A 22,726-nucleotide genomic window follows, 5' to 3' on the forward strand; every position below is an offset into this window, starting at 1 on the left:
CAGAAAGATAAAATGATTCAAGGTCACACAATGCAACGTTTCGTGAGTGATATAAAACAATAACATGTCACATGGTCACATCCTTTACCGTTTTGTACAGGTAAAAGTTATTGACCAAGAAAATTGAACTCTGTTATGGAAATGAACTTGACTATGTTAATGACCAGAAGAAAAACATCAATTACGAGGCTCTTAAATACTGTGAAATTTCTATAAAAAAATGTCCAGTCATTAATTTTCAATGTTACGTATGGTATACAGGGAAATATTAACCACTGTTTCATTTTCGCCCCTTACTCCCTCGTCGTCTATGGGCGAATTTAAGACTGGTTGAATTCAAACGTCTCAACTCCTCTGTCTTTTAGCACAACTGTGTCTGGGCGAATTTAAGATGGGACAAATCCGTTTGCTAGTGTAGAAGGGCACTCCTCCCCACACCCCCAAAGAAGATTAAAACACCCCCCCCCCAAAAAAAAAACAACTACGGTGCGAAAATGAGTAGTGTTAATTTAAGCTCATCATCACATAAGGGTACCTATGAAATTCAAGAAGTATGTGTTTATTGACACATTGTAAGCGAAATGCAAAAAGTAATAGTCAGGCAAGATAAATCGTATTGTATTAAGGTGTTTTGTTTTTAACTGGTTAAGGCAAGATTCACATTTTGATATTGAATAGGCAGAAATTCTTTAAAAAGAAAAGTTCACAAAACATGGAAATGATGATTTCTTTTTCAAGATTTGTTAACAAATGTAAACGTTATATATTAAGTTATGTTTTTTTTATCTGTATTAAACTGTTCTGTTTGTAAAATGCTCAAACATAATTTATTGCATTTTAGCTGACCTTAACCGAAGCCTCAAGTGAGCTTTTCTGATCAAAATTTGTCCGTTGTCTGTCGTCGTTAGCGTTGTTGTCATTGTAAACGTTGCACATTTTCATCTTACTATCCAGAAATACCGGGCCAATTTCAACCGAACTTGGAGCAAAGTTTTCTTTGAGAAACGCTTATAAGTATGTTTAAATAAAGGGCCAAGCCTCCTTTAAGGGCGAAGTAATGAAGAGTTATTGAAAATTGTTGGTATTTTTAAAAATCTTCTCTAAAACGTTGAGCCAGAAAAGGTATAAGTTGTGTGAAAACGTCCGCATGATCGCTAAAGGTTGAGTGTAGCCACAATGATGAGTGTGTTAAATTTTAAAATTGGACATTTAGAAATAAAAACTGTAAAAAATATTCTTAATAAACTGAAACATTAAAAAGAAGCTCAATGTTCAGCTAAAGAAAATGTGAAGAAAATTTGTAAATCTTCATTAACAAGATAGACTTTGGAATCATTATTGTTTGTTGGGGACCAATGTTCGTGGCTTTCATGAGTAACCCTTGCCCACGAATTTACATCCCCATGAATGTATATGCAAGCATTCATTTAATATTTATTTACGCAAAATAACTTGCTACCAACGAAATAACGTCCCAATGAACCAAGACAATTTGGCTACTCACGAACATTGACCCCCACGAACGAAAATGATTCCACAGTACTCTACTGTTTATATATTTCTTATAGTTAATTAATGTTATTACTTTAAAGACGGTCTAAAGCTTAGCTGAGCGTAACTGTTTGGATAACCAGTGTTTAAACGTGGTATTTGCTCTTGCTAATTACCAAAACAATAGTGAATCTGTTCTGCATCTGGATATAATTGCTGGATTTTTTGTTATTTTCTTAGGAATAGTCGAGACATAATTTAGCCATGCAAATATATGGAATAATTTTCAATGCACAGTTACCTTAAAGATGTTTTTTGGCAGAGATTAAATGTCCCTTACCACAAGTGATGTATGGTAAAGTTGAATCTGGTGGTGATGTTAAGTATAAAGAGACAGCCACGCTGAAGTGTGATGCTGGGTTCAATGTAAATGGTACAACTTTAACTGATAAAGATGTGACCTGTGGGAGTGATGCTTTGTTTTCTGGATTGGATCCGTGTGTCAGTAAGTGCTTAGTTTATCCATGTTTGATTGTATTTATCAACGTCTCTTACCCATTAATCTTACAGTAAGACTTGATTTAAAGATCAACTTTTATATAATTCTTAACAAAGGAAGAAGGTTACATTTCCTGTTTTTTTTAACCCTTTATTGTCCCATCACTTAATAAAAAGCAATATATTTGGTGCCAGGGTTTGGGCCCTGGGTTCACCAAGTACTAGGTGTTATATATATATATATATATATATATATATATATATATATATATATATATATATATATATATATATTAACTAATAAAATTTCGTGAAAGGTTTTTCTTTTTAACATGTATACATCATTCACCCAAACACATGCATGTGAAAATACATAGACAGCTATAATTTTATGTTAATCTTTCTTTTGCAATAGACAACTGTATTACATCATATGTAACCGCACAACAAATAATTATCTTATTTCTTTACATGTCACCATTTTTTTTTTATAAATATGTTCCTCACAGTGAAAGTAATAAACTATTTCCTCTTTGAGCCTTTCAAATGAGGGTTAACAATTCTTGCTCCTACTTCTATAAATATGTTTTTTTTTAATTATACATGTTATTAAGTTAAATATATTGTAATACTTGTAGCATTTTCCTAACAAAACATCAACTTTGTTGAGAGATATATCTATTCCAAACTGTTCTTTGAACCAAATCAATACACTTTCCTAAATATTTTCGACATATTCACATTCCCAGAAAAGATGACACAGTGTTTCTGGATATATCTTACAAAAACTACATAAATTTGTATTGGTAATGCCAATTTTACGCAATAATGTATTCGTTGCTAAGATTCTATGTAAAATTCTATAATTGAACCACCTTAATTGTATATCATTTGTTATTTTAAAAAAACAAATTATTTTGTTTTTTCCTCCAAGAGTTGTCAACATTTAAATCTAAAATATTTTCCCATTGATTTCACTTTTTGGCTTTTTGTATTTCTGACTAATAAAAGCATCATAGAAATCTCTACCACCTTGTTTGCTTTTTGTAATTAATTGTATGAATTTTGGGGAAAAAAGGTTGACTTCTTTGAATTTTATCATAGTCATAATTCAAATGTAATTTTCTAATACAATCAATTACTTTAAAAAATAATGTAAAAGGTGTTTTTAAATAATATTTTGTACAAAATTCATGATATCTAAGCGAAGTTCCGTCCGTATCGTAAAAATCAAAAACAAACTGAATACCCCTTTTTAGCCATGATCTATAACAAACACTTTTGTTGTTTATACAGACATCTTTATTATACCACACTGGACTCAAAACAGATGTCTAATTATCAATGCATAGCCTTAAGTCTGATAGAGCTGAAATAACATCTGTCCAAAAAGCATTCTTGACATCTTTCTTAAGTTTTCTATAAAAATCTCTACCACATATATAGCTAGATAACTTATATCTGGAATTAAATCTTTTATTAAATGCTTCCAAGCTGAACTACAGGAATTATCAAAATATCTGCGAATCCATGTGATTTTTAAACTTTTACAAAAAGAGTCAAGACATGTCATTCTCGTGCCACTGTATTCATAACTTTAACTACCCTTGCTGTTTTCTTATTCCATATAAAATAAAAGAAGAAGTCTTCAATTTCTTTGAGTTTTTCTTTAGATGGGCTTGGTAGCGTTATCAATAAATGACTGAATTTGGGTATAAGCAAAGTCTTTACTACTGTTATGCGGCCTGCAGTAGATAAAGTCCTTCTTGACCATGATGATATTAATTTCTTAACTGATTCAATTTTTTTTTAAATCAAACATAGTATTTGTATCTAAGTATATGCAATATGTAACACCTAAGACTGTAAATGGTTCCTGTGACCACTTTAGGTTTTTGTATTTTTCACATAAGTTACTGCCAGTATGAACAGTAGATCCAATCTTTATACATTGTGTTTTATCATAGTTTGGTTTCAATCCAGAAAATTTGGAATACTGGTTGAAAAAATAAAGTTGACCTGATGGAGACCTCTGACCCATCCATAAATAAGACTGTATCATCAGTATATTGTAATAGTTTGTATTCCTTATCTTCAATAACAATTCCCTTATTTAGATTATTATTTCTAATAATTAAACCCATTATTTCTGCACAATGTAAGAACAAGTATGGTAAAATTGGGTCCACTTGTCTACAACCTCGTCCCATATGAAAAAAAATCAGAAAAAATACCATTTTAAATAATACATAATTTAGGCTCTTTAAACAAAATTTTTATCCACTTTATAAAATTCTCACCAAAATTTAAGAAATGCAATACATGTACTTTGTAAATAAATTTCCAAGAAATAGAATCAAACGCTTTTTCAAAATCAACCAGAAGAATAAGACCAGGATTATTATGTTCCTTACAATAGTGCATAATGTCATATAATAACCTAGAGTTTTCACCTATGTATCTACCAGCAAAAAACCCTTTTGATTTTCTTGAATTATTTTCGTTAAAGTTGGTTTCATTCGATTCGCTAAGAGACTAGATAGCAGTTTATATGTAAAATTCAATAAGGTGATTGGTCGCCAATTTTGTAAAATTCCCTTGGCTTATTGCCTTTTGGGAGAATAGATATAATTCCTAGCATTTGTTTATAAAATAACTGTCCCATTTCATAACTATAATTAAAAGATTTGAGAATATAAGAATCAATATCCCTCCAAAAAAAATAAATAATAAAATAAGCAGTAAAGCCATCTGTTCCAGGTGTTTTGTCATTCTTAAATATTTTTAGGCCTTGAAGCACCTCTTGTTTTGTAATTTCTGCATCTTAATTTCTTTTATTCTATTATTTATTTTGGGGACTTCTTCTTTTTGTAGAAAATCTTCTAGGTTTACATCTACAAGATCTTGATCTTTATTTGCATACAGTTGTTTATAAAACGTTTTTACTTCTTGTAATATTTCTTCTTGTTTGTTTATATGTTTACCCTCGATATCCAATTTGCTAATATTTTTGTTAACAAAATTTCGTTTTTCTAAAGCACAAAAATATTTTTTTGGTTTTTCTCCATCTTCAATCCACTTACAATGACTTCTTAGCAAAGCCTCTTTAGTTCATATTTTCTAATTTCTTCCAGATCCCTCTCAGGGTCGTTTATCATATCTAAATATAGTGGCAAATGGTTATCAGAATACATATCATGTAAAAATTTAAATTATTACTAATCTTTACTTTATGTTCTCTCCTTTCTCGCGTTAATTTCGACCACATTTTTATTGCCATATCCCTTATTTTCATCAATAAAACATCTAAAAATAAGTTGTCTGGAATTTCCAGTGTTGATTCATTAATACGCCATTCATTATCAGTTTCTTTAATCATTTTTTAATCATTTGTTACAAAGTCTTTATTCCTGAGTAGTGAGTTATTAAAACGCCAGAATCCCTTTCCCTTTTTAAAGTCATTTATAGTGATGTCTAATTCAATAATAGAATGGTCAGTCCTATAACCGGGTAGCATGTGTATTTATCGATAATGATATGAGTTCCTCTGACACACGGAAAAAGTCAAGTCTAGCTTGCTTTACATGATTTTTTTCTACTCCATGTATATTTTCTAATATTTGGGTTTTTGATTCTCCAGGGATCTAGTAGACTAAATTTTTATTTTAGTTTTTCTATTTCAATTTTATTTTTGGGATTATTTTCTCTCAGAATTAAAGCAATCTAATTGGAAATCTTGTACAATATTCCAATTCCCACACATAATTATAAAGTCGGTATCAAAAAAGTCATTTATTTTATCACTCAACTCAGAATAATAAGTAAGGATTATCCCTATTGGGCCCGTATAAGTTGACAAGCGTAATTGAGTACTTGTTATCTATCATTATATTTGATATAATGAAATTTCCTTCATTATTGCTAAAAACTTTTAAAATATTTATTTCATTTGTGTTAATTAGTAAATAAGGTTAATGTTCCTCTTGCATCTGATTTGCCCGAACTTATGAGCATCTCATTACCCCATTGAGCATAAACTGAGTTTTTAATCTAATTCTGTTCAGTGAGTGTCTTGTAAACAATAGAAGGGTGATTTATGACTTCTTAAATAGCTAAGAACATCTTTTCTTTTTATCGGGTCATGTAACCCTCTGCAGTTTACAGAAGTTATTTTACACCTAGTCATTGATAAATTGTAAACTGTATAGCAAGTAAGCACCTATATTTGATACATTCACTCAACCCTTTCATACATGCATCAAAAAGACAAATACTTCCTGTATGTAAATGTAACAAAACATGTCATGAAAAAATCTATAATGTACAGATTTGGGTCTTGCTAGTTTAAAGTATGATATTAAATTGTAAATAAGATGGTAAACCTTATCTTAAATACATTGAAATGAGAAAATCCTGTAATTGCTCATATAAACTCATACACAGGGGCACAGAAAAAAACAAAAAAAAAACCCAGAAAAAACAAGTGCAAGTCCCCATGCGTAATTACTACATATCAAAGGGTATGCCTGAAACCTTTATTTTAAACATTCTTACTTCGGGGTGCAGAGAAAAACAAATGTAAGTCCCCATGTTAAGTTACTACATATATCAAAGAAAATACCTGTAAATCTTATTTTAATAACTCATACCTAGGGACTTGGGGGAGAAAAAAAGTATTTGTCCCGATGTGTAATTACTACATATCTTAGAAAATACTTGTAAACTTCATGTACATATAGATCTTAGAAAATATCTATAAATTCATACTTTGAGGCACAGGACAAAGAGTATACCAGTATAAAACTGATTTTAAAAAAAGAAAAAAAAGGAAGCCTGAAAACAGATGCCGGTTTAATGCATTATCAGTATCTACTGTAACTAGATCTCGTTACGATCGCGAGTAACGAATAGGTCTTCCGTCCGATTTGTTTTATACGATACAATGAAATATCGATACTCTCTGCCAAATCTGAGATCCTTGTGAAACTATTTTTTTTTTATCTCGAGACTGGAAACGGACGAACGAAAGTGATTAATGGAAAAAGAGCTAGTAGTTCTTGTACATTTGCCTAGTGTATATCACTGTTTATTATGCTAGATGAAACACCTAAGAAAATCTGTTAGACTTGGTAAAAACGTAGATATTAAGGTAAAGCGCCATATTTACGATATCGATGATATTAAGCATGCATGGTTGCATTGTCACCAATTTTCTTAAAACTCCACTTTCATAAAAAAAAATGCAAATGTTCTTGACTTTAAAGCCGCATAAAGTATTTTGCCGTCTAAAATAAGTTATAAAAATGAAAACCAATTTTGAATTTAAATCAAATTGTCAGTTATGTTGCAATACGTTAAATTGTTTGTTGCTGGTTGTAAAAAATAGCTCCAATACTCAAACATTACTTATAGAAGCATTGTTTTGCAACCAAAAAAAATTTTGTTATGGAACTTTAAAGGGAAAGGTCACGCAAAAATACAGAAGAGTTAAAATAATTATATTTACCATGAAAATGATGTCAACAATGAGAGTTTACGTAACATGATCATATTTTACCAACAGTCACAGATTAAATATCAAAGTTTGACAAAGTCATGCGAGCTGCCATTTTGATTATGTTGTGGTTTATCATCGGGTTTTATCCCGATAACTTTCAAATGATCTGTGATGTCAGCGTGCAGCCCCATTCACAGTTCATATCAGTCCACACGTGGGAAGTTACAGTTATGTGTTTCTAAATAAGCCAGCTTGTTAAGCCTTTAATTGCAAGAATAAGCAAGGGGAATGCAAAAAAGGTTTTTTTGTGATACTAAACCCTGCCAAAGATGCTTCATCAAAACGTAAGTGGAACAATGGATAACTAATTTAAAGAATGGAATACTAGAATACTCCTTGCCAGTGGGCATGACCTCACACTGATCACAGAGCACCATTCCTCTAATGTTGGAATTATTGGTCTTGAATTGTTAGCATCAGAGAGATTTTGAAGTTCTTCTGTATCTTCAGGCTCACATAAATAAGATACTATCCCAAATGCATTTTCTTGCGCCATTCATACAGAACTATGTTATACAATATGTGGGTCAGTTTATCAAAGTGATGGGCTGATGTAATATAGATGCTATCACGGCAGCCTCCATGCGCTTGTTGGAGAGATAACATTGACCAGATAATTAAACCAAGTTTTACGGCTTAAGATGAGATTATGAGATAAGTTATATGATGGGTGTTTAAAGCAATCTTAAGTGTATATTTTTTCACTTTGAATGGTTTATACCTGACCTTTCCCTATAATATGTATCACAATAATTGTATTTTACAAGAACGTTGAAGATTTATTGGCAATGTGGTTTATCAGCCTTTTTGTTCAAGTTATTTCTCGAAATATTATAATTGTCCTTATAAAACAACAATTTATGCATTAACGTTATTTTTTAAAATACTCCTATTTTCCTTTGTTGATTTGTTTTCGGTTTTTGTCAGTAATACAAGTATTTGATACATTTTTATTGTTCCGAACGACATGTTAAAAAACAACTATTTAAGCTTTGGATATGGTGACACTTTAATTTTAAATCCTTAAACCTTCTATTACTTGTATATAGTATTGAATTAGAATACTTCTACCTTATATTGATCTAATAAAATTACGATCTCCAAAAATTAAAACGTACTTGCTCATATTTATTGTTGTAGACAAAGATGAATGCACAGGGAAACCATGTGAATCTGTTTTGAACACAAAATGTGTGGATACAGTTGGTTCATATTTCTGCAAGTGCAAAAGTGGTTTTTCACGTTTAAACTCATCAGGCCCTTGTAGAGGTAATATAATAGTGACTTAATGGTAACAAAGTGATTGATGTTTGAAAGCCACAGCTTGCAAATTTTTGCATGTGCAAGGCTAAGCATGTTCTGTTTCTTCTTTTTCTGAATAATAAAGATTATATTTGTGAAATCAGTAAACAATTACTAGACATATCAATTCAAGAATCAATATATTAAAACAATAAAATTGGTGACCATGAGTTTAACTATAGGCAACACTGGTCGTGTGAAGGATTTTACCCATCGGGTTTTTGTTAGTAAACCAATAGAAATGTTCAGTTCTACATGAATTGAAGAATATGCGTTGATGTTGCAAAATGAATATGGAAGAAATAACCAGCAAAGCTTCAGTTATGCAAATAAAGAAAACCTATAGTTTATTAACATCATTTTCCAAATTGTTTTCTGACTAATTTTCTATGTTGACTGTCACATTTTGTGTTAAAAGGCCTTCATTATAAACTGAACTTTATTTACAGTGTGCAGAAGAAAATATAGCTACTGCATAGAACACTCTCTACCCACATTCTCTCAAACACACAATACACGCAATTCACACACACAAACAATATAACCCGACTTTGACTGATGTCACTTATGAATACTTAGCCCGGACAATATTTTTGAAAGGTTGTTTTTGGATAAATTAACAAATACACCCGCAGCAGGTACATGTATGGGTGAGACCAATTCATGTTGATCACGTGTGATAAGGATACATCACACGTTCATGTATAATTCATATTAATCTGGTACACGTGCGTCAACACACCGTAATATAAACAAAACCTTTCGTCACGGATGATACTCAACCATATAACCAGCTCACAAAGTGCGTGCGTCCGCGTGCGTCACTTTTCCCACGTTGACGATTGGTTCCGATGGTTAGTCTGTCGTTGTCCTGCACCCACGGCTAATACCGTCACGTGTATAGTTGACCACACCCACTCAACACCTAGAATTTAATTCATTGTCGGATCCTTAGTGAAAAGTTCAACTCTCTACTGTATAAATAACACATTACATTGAACCGTCGGGCTACCATAATTAATATTCATATGGAACAAAAATATCATAGAACACTAAGCAATTATTGTTAAAAATTCATATTTACTAAACGATAGACCATTCCCTAAAAGTTATATAACCACTTTGTTTCTATGTGTCCACAGGAAAAATAAGTTATAAGAAACCTATATGAAATTTAAAAAAATCTATAAGAAAACCTACAACCTACATGAAATGTTGAAAAACCTGTTGGATTTTAAAAAAAATCATTTTGACAGTAGCATGTTTTATTTTAAGTAAAGAATGTAAACAACAGGGGCCCGTTTCTCAAAAAGGCCTACGTCCAGGCGTAAGCTTAGTCCGGACTAAATCAGGGACTAAACCTCAAAACCAGACTAAGTTGCGTTTCACAAAAAGGCGGAAACTTAGTCGGGACTAAATTTGGGTTTAAATCTACGCCTGCTAATGGGTAGGCGTAAGTCCTTAGTCTGTGCACAAAAATGGCGAGTGTTTTGTTTTTAAGGCAAAATAAACAGAGAATTTTAATTTTTGGTTTGTTATACGTGTTATTAAGGTAAACATTCACCATTTATTGAAATATTTGTATATGTACGTATAACTTTTAAAAAAATACCTATTGTTCGATAACTGTTCCTATTTTTAAATAGATTAAGATTAAATCAATTTGATAATTAATGGGCTTACCTTATTAAACACATATAATATACATTACTTCTCGTTAATGAAATCTATATTTTAAGTATGAAGAATTAAAGATGGGTATACCCCGATAGATGATATAAACACAATAATTAAAAAGATGCTGTAATTTTAAATTAAACATGTATTCCCCAACAAGATAGATGTATACATAAGTATGAATAGATTATTGATTTTTAAATCAATACTCAGTAAGCATAGACTGGAATTTAATGATTCTAATCAAATTTGAACCTATGAAACGAAACTGATTTCAAAATATTGAGAATACTCCTTTGAATAGGAGCAATTCAAAACGCTTAAAGTTGTAATTTGTTCTTGTGTGTTGTTGTATATTCTATACCTACATGTATACTACTTACAACTTTACAACACGTATACATTCTCATTTTCATTTTTTTACTCCTAGTATCTTAACAAAACCATATGAAAGCTACATGTATTTTGATTGTTTATGAACTCGCATTTAGATACATGTACAATCAATTTTTGTTAAAATATTACTTAAAATATGTTTTAGAAGCGTGCAGAGTGTGTATCAATTGTAGATCTATTGACATGCGTTTGTCGAGGTTCTTGACGATTCTAAAATTTCGCATGCACACCTTGAATTTTCGGAGCTGAAATTAATTCATTTATTTTATTAATTCTAGGATTAAGTGTTCAATTTCCTTCATATTAAACGTCGATTGTAATTCTTTTTAAATAGGTATGGTTTACATGTGCTATGGATGATCTTCGTGCATATGCATATGTGTTGTTTATTTGTACTCATTTAACTGAATTGGTATTTAATTACTTGAATTCATGATAGTTTTGTTTCATCATATTTTTAAAGATGTATGTATATCAAGGGATGTTTTTTTTTATTTCGAAGTTGTCGACTTGCAATACAAAAGCGTTGTTTTAGCATTTTACAGCAGTGTGCATTATTTACAAATTTAACTAGCGTGCATTTGTCATAATTGTTTTAATCAAGAAACTGTACACAGAGTTATTTTCGTCCCGTGTAATTTCCGCCCTTCTAACAGTTGCAAACAGTTTCGCTCTGTCATGAATTCGCCCAGTCACAGTTGTTATTAAAAAAAATTCACCCGCTGACAACGAGGGTGAAATGATTGGAAATTAAACGGGGGCGAATAATCCCCTGTATGCAGTATATATTACTTTCACCCCCCCCCCCGGAAAAAAACAAAACAAAACAATCAATCGATTAAACCAAAAAACAGGAAAGGGAGTTGGGGAGACCCCGGCCACAAATGTTGATAATTTCTGTCTTGTTAATTGTATAGCATTGAATCATGATTTTTTGAAGTATACACTCTCATAACTGCAGCGGTGTGTGCATACAAATTGAGTAACGCGCGTTAGCGCGTTATGAAAATTTGTATGCACACACCGCTGCAGTTATGAGAGTGTATACTTCCAAAAACCAAGATTTAATGCTTATATTTACATTTTTTTAACTTTTTGCCTTGTCTGCAAATGTGATTCATACCTTAAAATTCCTATCTTATCCTAAGGGTAAGTTAATATTAATGGAAGAGCCACAGTAACAGCCACAAGCGTGAACTTTGATTTTCGCTTGTGACGTTGCAGTTTACAGCGTTGAACGTTTGTGACGTCATAATAAAACTCGTCAATTTGACCTTTGACTACTTGTTGCATTTAGAGGCATTTAAACATCACGGAATTTAATGGAAAAACACAGTAGAATGTAAATATTTGACAATATCTTTCAAAACTATTATCATTTGAATCGCAGAAAATCAAGAATCCTTTCCATGTCACTGTCTACATTCTTTCATTATTGGAACAGAGGATGGAACTTTTTTTCCTTTTGTAGACATGGACAAGGTTCATGTAATGTTAGTTATACAGTAGATATTTTCTATTTCAGTTGGTTGCTATTTATAACCTATGGACATATTATTTTCTATAAATAATATAGTGATAGGGTAAAAAAGAATCAAGCCTTATCCCAGCATCTGAAAGTGTCTAAATATCTACATGAAGCATACTTATCATTCTGCAGGTGTATGCGGGTATATCTACTGTACCCTGTCCCTGTATTCTATAAATATTTGAAGTTTACACGAACATTGGAATTAATTTCTATGTATTGTTTCGTTCAATTAATATGTACGATTGTGCCTCAACATCATCTACAATGCATATATTTGGTTTCTGAATCCTCTTATATATGCCTTTTTCATATCAACTGTTTTCTCTAAAATTTCATTATGTTAAGAAGTGTATAGGCATTTGTTCTACTTTCATAAATACACACTGTTATGAGCGACTTGAACTATGCACAGTGGTATAGAATAGCATGCGTACTTTCGGGACATGTATTATATATATGAATTGGAAAATTGATCCACCACATATAATCATAGCCTCAAAGCAAAACAAAATAGGATATGCGCATGCTTAGTACTCAGCGGAGATGTCTAAGTTCTTCTACATTTAAACCCTAACTTACGCCTCTTTCAGAAACGCAACTTAGACCCGACTAAATATTGGCGTAAGTTCGTTAGTCGGACTAACTTAGGCCCAGATTTACGCCTTTTTGAGAAACGGGCCCCTGAATATTCATTATTTTGCGTCTCAAACTGCTTGGCTCTGACGATAACTTAGTGCCAGGAAATGTAATCTAAATAAGATAGATACAAGGTAAGGACAAAAATGTTTTCAGTGACCATAGAATGCATATGTATTCTTGTTTTCACACTTCAATGATATGATATTCATATCCGGGTTTGTTTGCACAATTGTTTGGATAATTAGATTGATAAAGTTCTTTTTTTTAATTTTGGCAATTAAGACCGCTATGAATTCTGAAACGCCATATTAGTTGTCGATTTCTATTGTTCTGCTCATGCTTCACAACCCTTATTTAAGGCTGAGAGCACTATATATGCTTCACTGCATTCAGGAATTTCATACACCTGGGACCCGTTTCTCAAAAAGGCGTAAATTTGGGCCTAAGTTAGTCCTACTAACAAAGTTAGGCCAATGTTTAGTCGGGTCTAAGTTGCGTTTCTGAAAGAGGCGTAAGTTAGGGTTTACATGTCGAGGAACTAAGATATCTCCGCTGACTACTAAGCATGCACACATCGTATTTTGTTTTGCTTTGAGGCTATGATTATATGTGGTGGATCAATTTTTGGATTCATAGTACATTTACTCGAAAGTACCAAGTTATACTACATCACAGAATGTTCAAGTTAAAATTGTCCATAACAGTTTGTTAATTAAAAAAGAATAAATGCCTATACGCTTCTTGACAAAATGAAATTTTAGAGAAAATACAGGTGATATGAAAGGGGCAGACATAAGAGGTTGCAGAAACCAAATACATGATTGAATTGAATTCATCGCTGACGATATTGAAGCACAGTTATGCTTAATTGATCATGTACGAAACAATGCATAGAAATTAACTCCAATATTCGTGTAAAATTGAAAATATTAGAATGCAGGGGCAGAGTATAGTAGAAATGCCTGCTTACGTCTGCAGAATGATCAGTCATGCTTCATATAGATATTTAGACACTTTCAGCTGCTGGGATAAGGCTGTATACCCTTTTCTAAAATTAAATCACTGAATTATTTATAGACAATAATATGGCTATGATTTAAACAGCAACCTAATGAAATCGAAAATATCCACTTAATATATGAATAATAGGCCTATATGAACCTTGTCCATGTCTACAAACAGAATTAAAGAAAAATTCCATCCTCTGTTCCAATATTGTAGGAATTTAGACAGAATGTAGACCATGACATGGAAACGATTCTTGATTTTCTACGATTGAAATGATAAAAGTTTTGAAAGATATTTTCTACAATTAACAACACGATAGATAACAACATATGAGGCCAGAGTCTCCTGTACCCTTTTTCATGTTTTTGGTTTAATTAATTGCTTGTTTTGTTTTGGGGTTTTTTTTGGGGGGGTGGTGGTGTTGAAAGTAATATATATACTGTATACAAGGAATTAATTGCCCCCGTTTAATTTTCAACCATTTCACCCTCGTTGTCAGCAGGCGATTTTAAGAATTTAAGAATTTCAATGCCTAATATTATTATAAGTAACTTGAAACACAACTGTGACTCGGAGAATTCTCGACGGGGCGAAACTGTTTGCAAGTGTAGAAGGTTGAAGCTTATACAGGACGAAAGTACTCCAGTATACAGTATCTTGATTAAAATATAGATATAAAAGCAATTATCTAAGAACCCCCTCCCTATTTGAAGAAAGTTTTATGAGCGAATGGTTTCTCAAAGTTTAATGGAAAAGAAATCTTAAAAATCCCCTATCCCCCCGGATAAGATATTTAGGGCGGTTTTAGATCTAACAAGTACATGTACGTTTGAGTCCTACTTTTTTCCTATCTGCTTTGAGTTATTGGGGGTATACATTTGCATATATAATAAGTATGACTAGCTAGTTAAATTTGTAAATAATGCAAACGTGTTGTAAAATTTTTCGTAATGTAGGCAAGAAACATACAAATACACACAAGCACAAATACAACTGTAAACGTTTTGAGATGCTCCTATTAAAGACGTATTTTCAATGTTTTGAAATCAGATTCGTTTCATGGGTTCACATTTTATTAGAAACATTAAAATGGTCTCAGACTTATAGAGTATTGATTTAAAAATCAATTATCTATCCACGCTTGTATTCATCTATACGATGTATGAACTCGGAGTTATTGTTGTGGAATACGTGTATTATTAAGAATTATAGCATCTTTTTAATTATTGTGTATTTATTAGTTATCGGGGTATACCGAGTATTACTGTATATTACATTCGTTTAGTGAATTGAGCCCATTATTTATCAAATTGATTTAATCTTAATATATTTAGAAAAAGGAAAGTTATCGAACAATAGGGTTTTTGTTTTTTGGTGTTTTTTAAAAAAAAAAAAAGTTATATGTACATGACCAAATATCTCAATAAATGTGAATGTTTCCATAATAACATGTAAAACAATCCCAAAATTAAAAAATCTCTGTTTATTTTGCCTTAGAAACAAAACGCTCGCCATTTTTGTGTACAGACTAAGGATTTACGCCTATCCATTAGCAGGCGTAAATTTAAACCAAAATTTAGTCAAGACTAAGTTTCCGCCTTTTTGTGAAACGCAACTTAGTCTGGTTTTGAGGTTTAGTCCCTGATTTAGTCTGGACTAAGCTTACGCCTGGACGTAGGCCTTTTTGAGAAACGGGCCCCAGGGGCTCGTTTCACAAAGAATCGTACGTCCAGACTTGGCGCTGCGCCGGTGTAAATACGGACTAGTTCGAATATTTGCGTTTCATTAAAGAGCGCATCTTTACGTCCGACTGAAGTTAAGCCAAAATTTTACATCTTACGTCCACTCATAGGTAGGTGTAAGTTCGGACGTAAACATAAGTAAGCATATATATTTTGAAACGACGATTATATTTCATCACTAATGCGATTTAAGTTACATGTATTGTCAAAAAACGATTTACACTTTTAATTCTGGAAATTGATTTTGGCTCTCCAGAATAAATGTGTACATGGGGGTTTCTCAAGAATAAATGTGCAAGAGAGAGAGAGAGAGAGAGAGAGAGAGAGAGAGAGAGAGAGAGAGAGAGAGAGAGATCATAAATCATATAAAAAAGTGTCCTAATTTTATTTTTTTTTGTAAACCATTTTTTCTCTTTCTACAATATTAACCATAGACAAGTTTACATTACATGTAGTAATAACTTTACCTTTTAAGAATCTTTTATTAAAATTGCTTCCCGAGAAAATAGCTAATATTCTTTTTGGGTAATTTATATATGAGCAAAATATTTTTATAACCTACGATGTATGTACCTGTAGATGCATTAATATTGAATGTAAAAATATAATACTGAAAATCGAAGCCGATTTAACCCACTGATATTAATGCACAACCATAAACTTAATTTGTGATTCTTATTTTAAAGTGAAGATATGTTATTGATACATGGTTTTTAACTACAAGAATGATGACTCATTAGAGTTTAGACAAGTCTGCAATTCAAACTGATTTGATAAATAAAATCTATTATTTCTAAATACTTGATACAGAGTGTTACCTATCATAATACATGTATAAATACATTATATTGCGCTAAAATACAAAACATCGCGAAATAATTGAAAACAAAAATGCATTTATTTTGTTTTATAACACCTTAAATTCATTTCAATCGAAATGCACAATGACAACGAGCGATGAAGGTCAGAACAAACAATTTACAATGTGACAACTTGTAAATTTACACCGACCCAGTAAATTTAAAATTTTCAATATGATAAAAGTGATAAAATAATTCATATATTTTGGACAACACAATTACTTAAAACAATATATTGATAATTCTATTGAGCACATTACACAATTCGTGTACGTCAACCAAAATGATGCCGAGTAAGCCCGCTCTAAATTTAACATTATACATGTATTAAGGTAACCCCATACTCGTAAAACCCTCTGATGAAAGTTGAAAAACAGAACCGATTTCAGTTTAATAGACTTAATTTTCATCAATTATAAGAAAAAATATACATGTCATCACACCTTTTGAGATGTCAGATAAACATGAACTAAAGAATAATTTAGCATCAGAAAACCGTACTTTTTTGTTCAAAGTAAAATATTTGTAGGCAGAAATTTGTTAATCTTGTTTAATTTTATTGTCAACTGTGTCAGGAAAGTAAAACTACAAAAACATTTTAAAATTAATTGTTGGGATAAGAAAGTTATTTCCCCTTAGCATAGATAAAACGTATAAAAAATTGGAAATTTAGGATAAAATTAAGCTGCAAAAATATCTTGAACTTAACAATATTTCTAATTACATCCATGAGATTATGTTCACATAAAATAAATAAAACTATCTTGCAAAAATTTTAAAGAATTCAAAGTTTTACAATAAAGTATGACGTCACAGAACACTGGATCTACTTTAAACGAATAATTCATTTAAAGAGAGAGTACTGCGCATCTTATAAAAAAACCGACTTGAAAAAATTTTCAGATCGGGTTTGGTATTTTTGTACTACTCATGAATGTATAAACTATCAGAAAATTACAAAGTTCTCCATGAAATAAATCTAATTATTTCATTAAAATAAATAATTACATATAACCTATCACATATTTACATCGCAACGTGTTACGGGGTTCAGCCTTCTATACTCTTGCGCATTTATATTTACTGTAAACAAAACACATGCAGGGCTCGCGAAGATTCTCCTGGACATGTTTGTTGATAAAAATATGTCTTTTCTACTTCCCCCAGTTAATATTTGTTCAAAGTTTTTAAAAATAACCTCAATAATTATTTTGTAAGCATGTATTTTGCGTATTTATCATGGGAGTTGCTACAACCTAAGTTCATTTTTGTAAATGAGGTCCCTTGCGGGGTTATTTGACATATTTATGTCCTCATTTTAAAATGTGTCAACAGCACGTGTCAATTACTGTCAATCAAAGTCCACGTGGTACAAATAAACAATATAAGGTTATTCTGGTTTGTACGACCCTTGCATTTCCGGAAGCTCATAATTACGTTTATTAGGTATGTAAAAGGGATTTATATGTATTTCAACTATTACAATCAACGTTATTTCTTATTCCCTAACGATACAATAGGTAAATCTGAAGTTATTCACACACGTGTTTTCAGCTGTACTGTCTCTTTAAGATTTCCATGTGTTTTTGCTACTAAATAATACTACTCGCGCTGGTATTTCAGAAAATCATATACACTTTACTAGTTTTTGGTTTCCGTTTAATGTTTTATCTATTTGTATAAAATAATTTTGATATTATGTGCTTTTTGTTCGGTAAATTGTTGAAGAAAAAGGAATGTTATTTAAACATTTTAACCTTTTTGCACACTTAAACAAGAATTTATCAAATTTTAAATACATGTATTCTTAGGTAAAAATTATTACAATTGCTAGTTCCTCTAAAATTGATCATATTTTCACATGCTACATACACCAGTACATAAAGGAGTAAAAGAAAAAAAAATTATGCATGTGCAGTGCTGCGTTGTCAATGCCTTATGCTAAAGCTATAGTCTAAAGTTTACACGCTAGTTACGCCGCTTTATGAAATGCAAAATACGCCCGACTAAGTTTCGGTGTAAGTCCTCGGACTAGACTAAATTTGGGCCCAAAATTTAGGCGTCTTTATGAAACGAGCCCCTAAACAATTTACCTTGGACGAAAAGACGTATATAAACGCGTTTTGAACAAAAATAACATGATAACCACTGCACTGGCAAGGAATATCCAATAAACAACGAAACAAGACAGACTGAAATCCAGGCACAGATACCTCAAAACTCTTCGATAATTGTAGACTGTTTTCGTGTGTATGTTATAACATCGCACATGTGAAAACCACACATGACACTGTGGCAGATCGAACAATGTCAATGACCGCATGCTTTTAAAAACGAGGCGTTTTTTGTAGAAACCAATGGAAATGATGTTACGTTGTTACTTTCTTGGATTTACGATCATTTAGCTACTGTGTTTGAAGTAGTGCCGCCGGGTTTTTTAAAAGATGCAGACGTTATGCACTCTGTATGAACGACAGACGTGTTCGATGTGCATGCGAAGTAAGGCAACACTATCTGTCCAAAATAATACGCATACTTTGGAAATTCTTTCAAAGTAAAAATATATTTTGTATTTTACTGATTGTTGTTTCCTTTATACTTTTTTACAAACATTTTACATCAGTGAGTAGTTCATGCATTTAGAATTCCGTGCAACCTGATTGCCTCGATCGGAAAGCAACCGACCGTCACTTTCTCAGCCGGTAAATATACCCCAGTGGTAGTAGAGGAGTGATCGAAACTAATATGGCGACAGAATGCATTTTTGAATTCATGTCATCTTTAATTATTGTATCTTCTACAATTGATAATTAACTGTCATTTGGTCATGAAACATGACGGTAATGATATTATCAATATTTACAAGAGTCGTGTTCATTTGTTGCTTAGTTAGTATATATAGGATTATTTCTTTTCTCGTCGTTTATATCTGCATAATCTTTAGTTTTCTTTTACTTACTGGAAGAATATACATACAGTGCGGAAAGTTAAAACTCAAACAAATCATTTTAATATAAACAAAATTTAAATACGTTTTAATATAAAGTACAACTAAGCTTTGCAAATATATGTTGAAACTAAAAATATATATTTGACATTGATTGCAAAATATTTTAATTAATAGATATTGACGAGTGCCTTGTAGATGATGGAGGATGCAGTGATACATGTACCAATAATGGTGGCTCGTATTCTTGCTCCTGTGAGGCAGGTTATGAATTGTATGCTTATCCTGACTTTAACAACGTTAGCTTGGCAGATGGGGAAACGGGAACAAGAGCCGGAGATAAAATAAGAATGAACCATACTTGTGTCAGTAAGTGATTAACAAATATAATGATTTCTAGCCTCCAATCGAAATTATCATCAAACGACGGTTTAGATTCTGACAATGAATTATGAAAGCTGAGTGTAAACATTCAATATTTTGTAAATCATGAATTTGTGCTTCATCATTTTTCTTTAAGAATAGTGTTCCGCCTGCAACTCTAAAATTGGTTGATTATATTTATCAATAGTTTTTTCCTTTTAGTTTTAACCAGCAAATTGTTAGCACCAGTTATGTCACTATTTTAGATATAATTCGAACGCTCAAAATATAGCCAACAATTGCGTCGTGGGGTTCGCAAAAGGCGAAAACATTACTTGGTTGAAGGAGAGCTGATTTCTTTTAAACAATATTTTACCATTTAAATAAGGACATAAAACTAGTCATTGCTAAAAACGACGAAAAAAGAAAGCACAGCACCTAGAAATATAACCAACACAAATCTGGTCGCCTGACAATGAATGTTTAAGATTTCACATTGAGATATATGTATTTTTTATAAAAAAAAAAATTAAAACAATATACTTATATTCAAAGTATGTTGCTCTGGAAAAGTGAATTTGAGCCCCAAAGTTATCTTTATTCCTAGACAGCACCACACTTCTAATACCTCATATATTCATTCATTAGAATTTACATAATTTTTATATAATCACATTTTTGTCCTTACAATTAATTCGTCAAAATGCCACAATAACCAAATTTTTTTTCTCTCAATTTTAGGGGTACAGTGTCCAAAACTAGTATCTTTGTTAAATGGAAAGATTTTAAGCAACAAGAAACTTTTCTATTATGGGGATCAGATTGACATAGAGTGTGATCATGGTTTTTTTTTCACAACTAACACACACACTTTGAAATGTGAAAACCATGGACAATGGTCTGCCGATATGCCACACTGTAAAAGTAAGAATACGTCTCATATAAAGCTTTAAATTACGTTTGACATCTGAGTTCTCTAACCTGTATTCATGATAAAAGTTTTTATTGTACAATATGAATTATATCATATACTATTTTACTGTTAATAAGTGAACAATACTTATATGAGGAATTCGTAATTTTGTAACAGTTTAATCAATTCTATAACACTGTTAAGACAATATAAAAACGTTAATATTGATATTTTTTGGGTGTAGAAGGAAGCTGTGTTACACCTAATCTAAGTGCAGATCCTAATTACAACATAATTTTCCCGAACGAAAATACAAGCGTGGACTTTGGTACTGATGTTACCATTGAATGCAGATATGGAAATGGTTTTCGTAATCTATCCTTGTATTGTGGGGAAAGTGGTGTGGCGACCTATGAACTGCTTGGAGATAATCTGACTTGTCCAGGTCAGAGTTATGTTGAGTTTCTTAACAGCTATTTTTTTCTCTTTAGATACAGAGAGATCGATAGAAATAATATTAGAAAAGCGTTTTTCCCTTTGATTACATATAAAATATTTAATGATCAATGACCCACTACATCCATAATATTCCATGATTATTCTTGAGATTTAGACACCTTAGAAGTCTTTTTAAAGAATTTATAGCTAAAACTATGAAATAATTGTTGAACTAAGCTTATATCTGTATAGAAATTGCAAGTTTAGGGTCAGACAGAGATACAACTGGGTGCTGTATGAGGGAAAAGTTGATAAGAATTCTTCGGAAACATTGAAGCTATGAAAATAACTGAGAAGCAAAGTTACACAATATTTGAAGAAAGTTTTGAATGAAAAGTACAGATATAACATTTTGAAAATAAATGTGTATTTAAAATATGTACAGTAAATGTCGCTTTTAAGGAAATGGAACATAATACAATATCAGTTAAAACGAAGCTAAAATAAATTTTATATATTATTCATATTTTTCAATATGTAACAATATATCTTATATTGATAGAAAAATAAATTAATAACATGTTTCATACATGAATGCATACACAGTGGTGTCTAAGCTAGGTACTGAAGAGCAGAACAAAACCAGAATGATAATCTTCTAAAGTTATTATACCCCCGCTCCGAAGGAGAGGGGGTGAAGGAGAGGGGGTATACTGTTTTACCCTTGTGTGTCTGTCTGTCCGTCCGTTCGTAACAAAAATTTCTGTTGCATTTATCTCAGCAACTATTTATTGCAGATGCTTGAAATTTTTACACAATATTTGTATAGGCATGCCATATCATATCGTGGGATATATTTTTGTACCAATCGGACGTCAACTTCCTGTTAAATGACGACTTTGCTTATTTTCTAACCAAAATTTTAAAACAAATTCTCGTCAAAGATTTCTAAGCAACTATTCATCGCAGATGCTTGAAATTTTTACACAGTATTTGTATAGGCATGCCATATTGTGAGATATATTTTGGTACCAATTAGACGTCAACTTCCTGTTAAATGACGACTTAGTATATTTTTAGCAAAACTTTTCAAACAAATTTTTGTCAAAGAATTCTCAGCAACTGTTTATCGCCGATGCTTGAAATTTTAACACAGTATTTGTAAAGGCATGCTATATCGTGGGATGTATTTTTGTACCAATCGGACGTCAACTTCCTGTTGAATGAGTACTTTGTTTATTTTTAGCCAAAATTTCCAACAAATTTCCGTCAAAGATTTCTCGGCAGCTATTTATCGCAGATGCTTGAAATTTTAACACACTATTTGTTTAGGCATGCCATATTGTGGGATACATTTCTGTACC

General features: G+C 31.7%; 1 protein-coding gene across 1 annotated transcript in view; it reads left to right on the forward strand.

Annotated features, from left to right (window-relative positions):
• LOC105346438 (CUB and sushi domain-containing protein 3) overlaps positions 1-22,726 on the forward strand; it is an 87,154-nt gene that overhangs the window by 13,174 nt on the left and 51,254 nt on the right. Inside the window, exons 16-20 of the mRNA XM_066065834.1 lie at positions 1,814-1,996; positions 8,687-8,815; positions 19,826-20,017; positions 20,753-20,935; positions 21,169-21,369. Coding sequence (XP_065921906.1) covers positions 1,814-1,996; positions 8,687-8,815; positions 19,826-20,017; positions 20,753-20,935; positions 21,169-21,369 — 888 coding nt within the window. The remainder of the gene's footprint in view (positions 1-1,813; positions 1,997-8,686; positions 8,816-19,825; positions 20,018-20,752; positions 20,936-21,168; positions 21,370-22,726) is intronic.

The sequence above is a fragment of the Magallana gigas genome, chromosome 7 (genome assembly GCF_963853765.1).
Source record: "Magallana gigas chromosome 7, xbMagGiga1.1, whole genome shotgun sequence".
NCBI classification, from domain to species: Eukaryota; Metazoa; Mollusca; class Bivalvia; order Ostreida; family Ostreidae; genus Magallana; species Magallana gigas.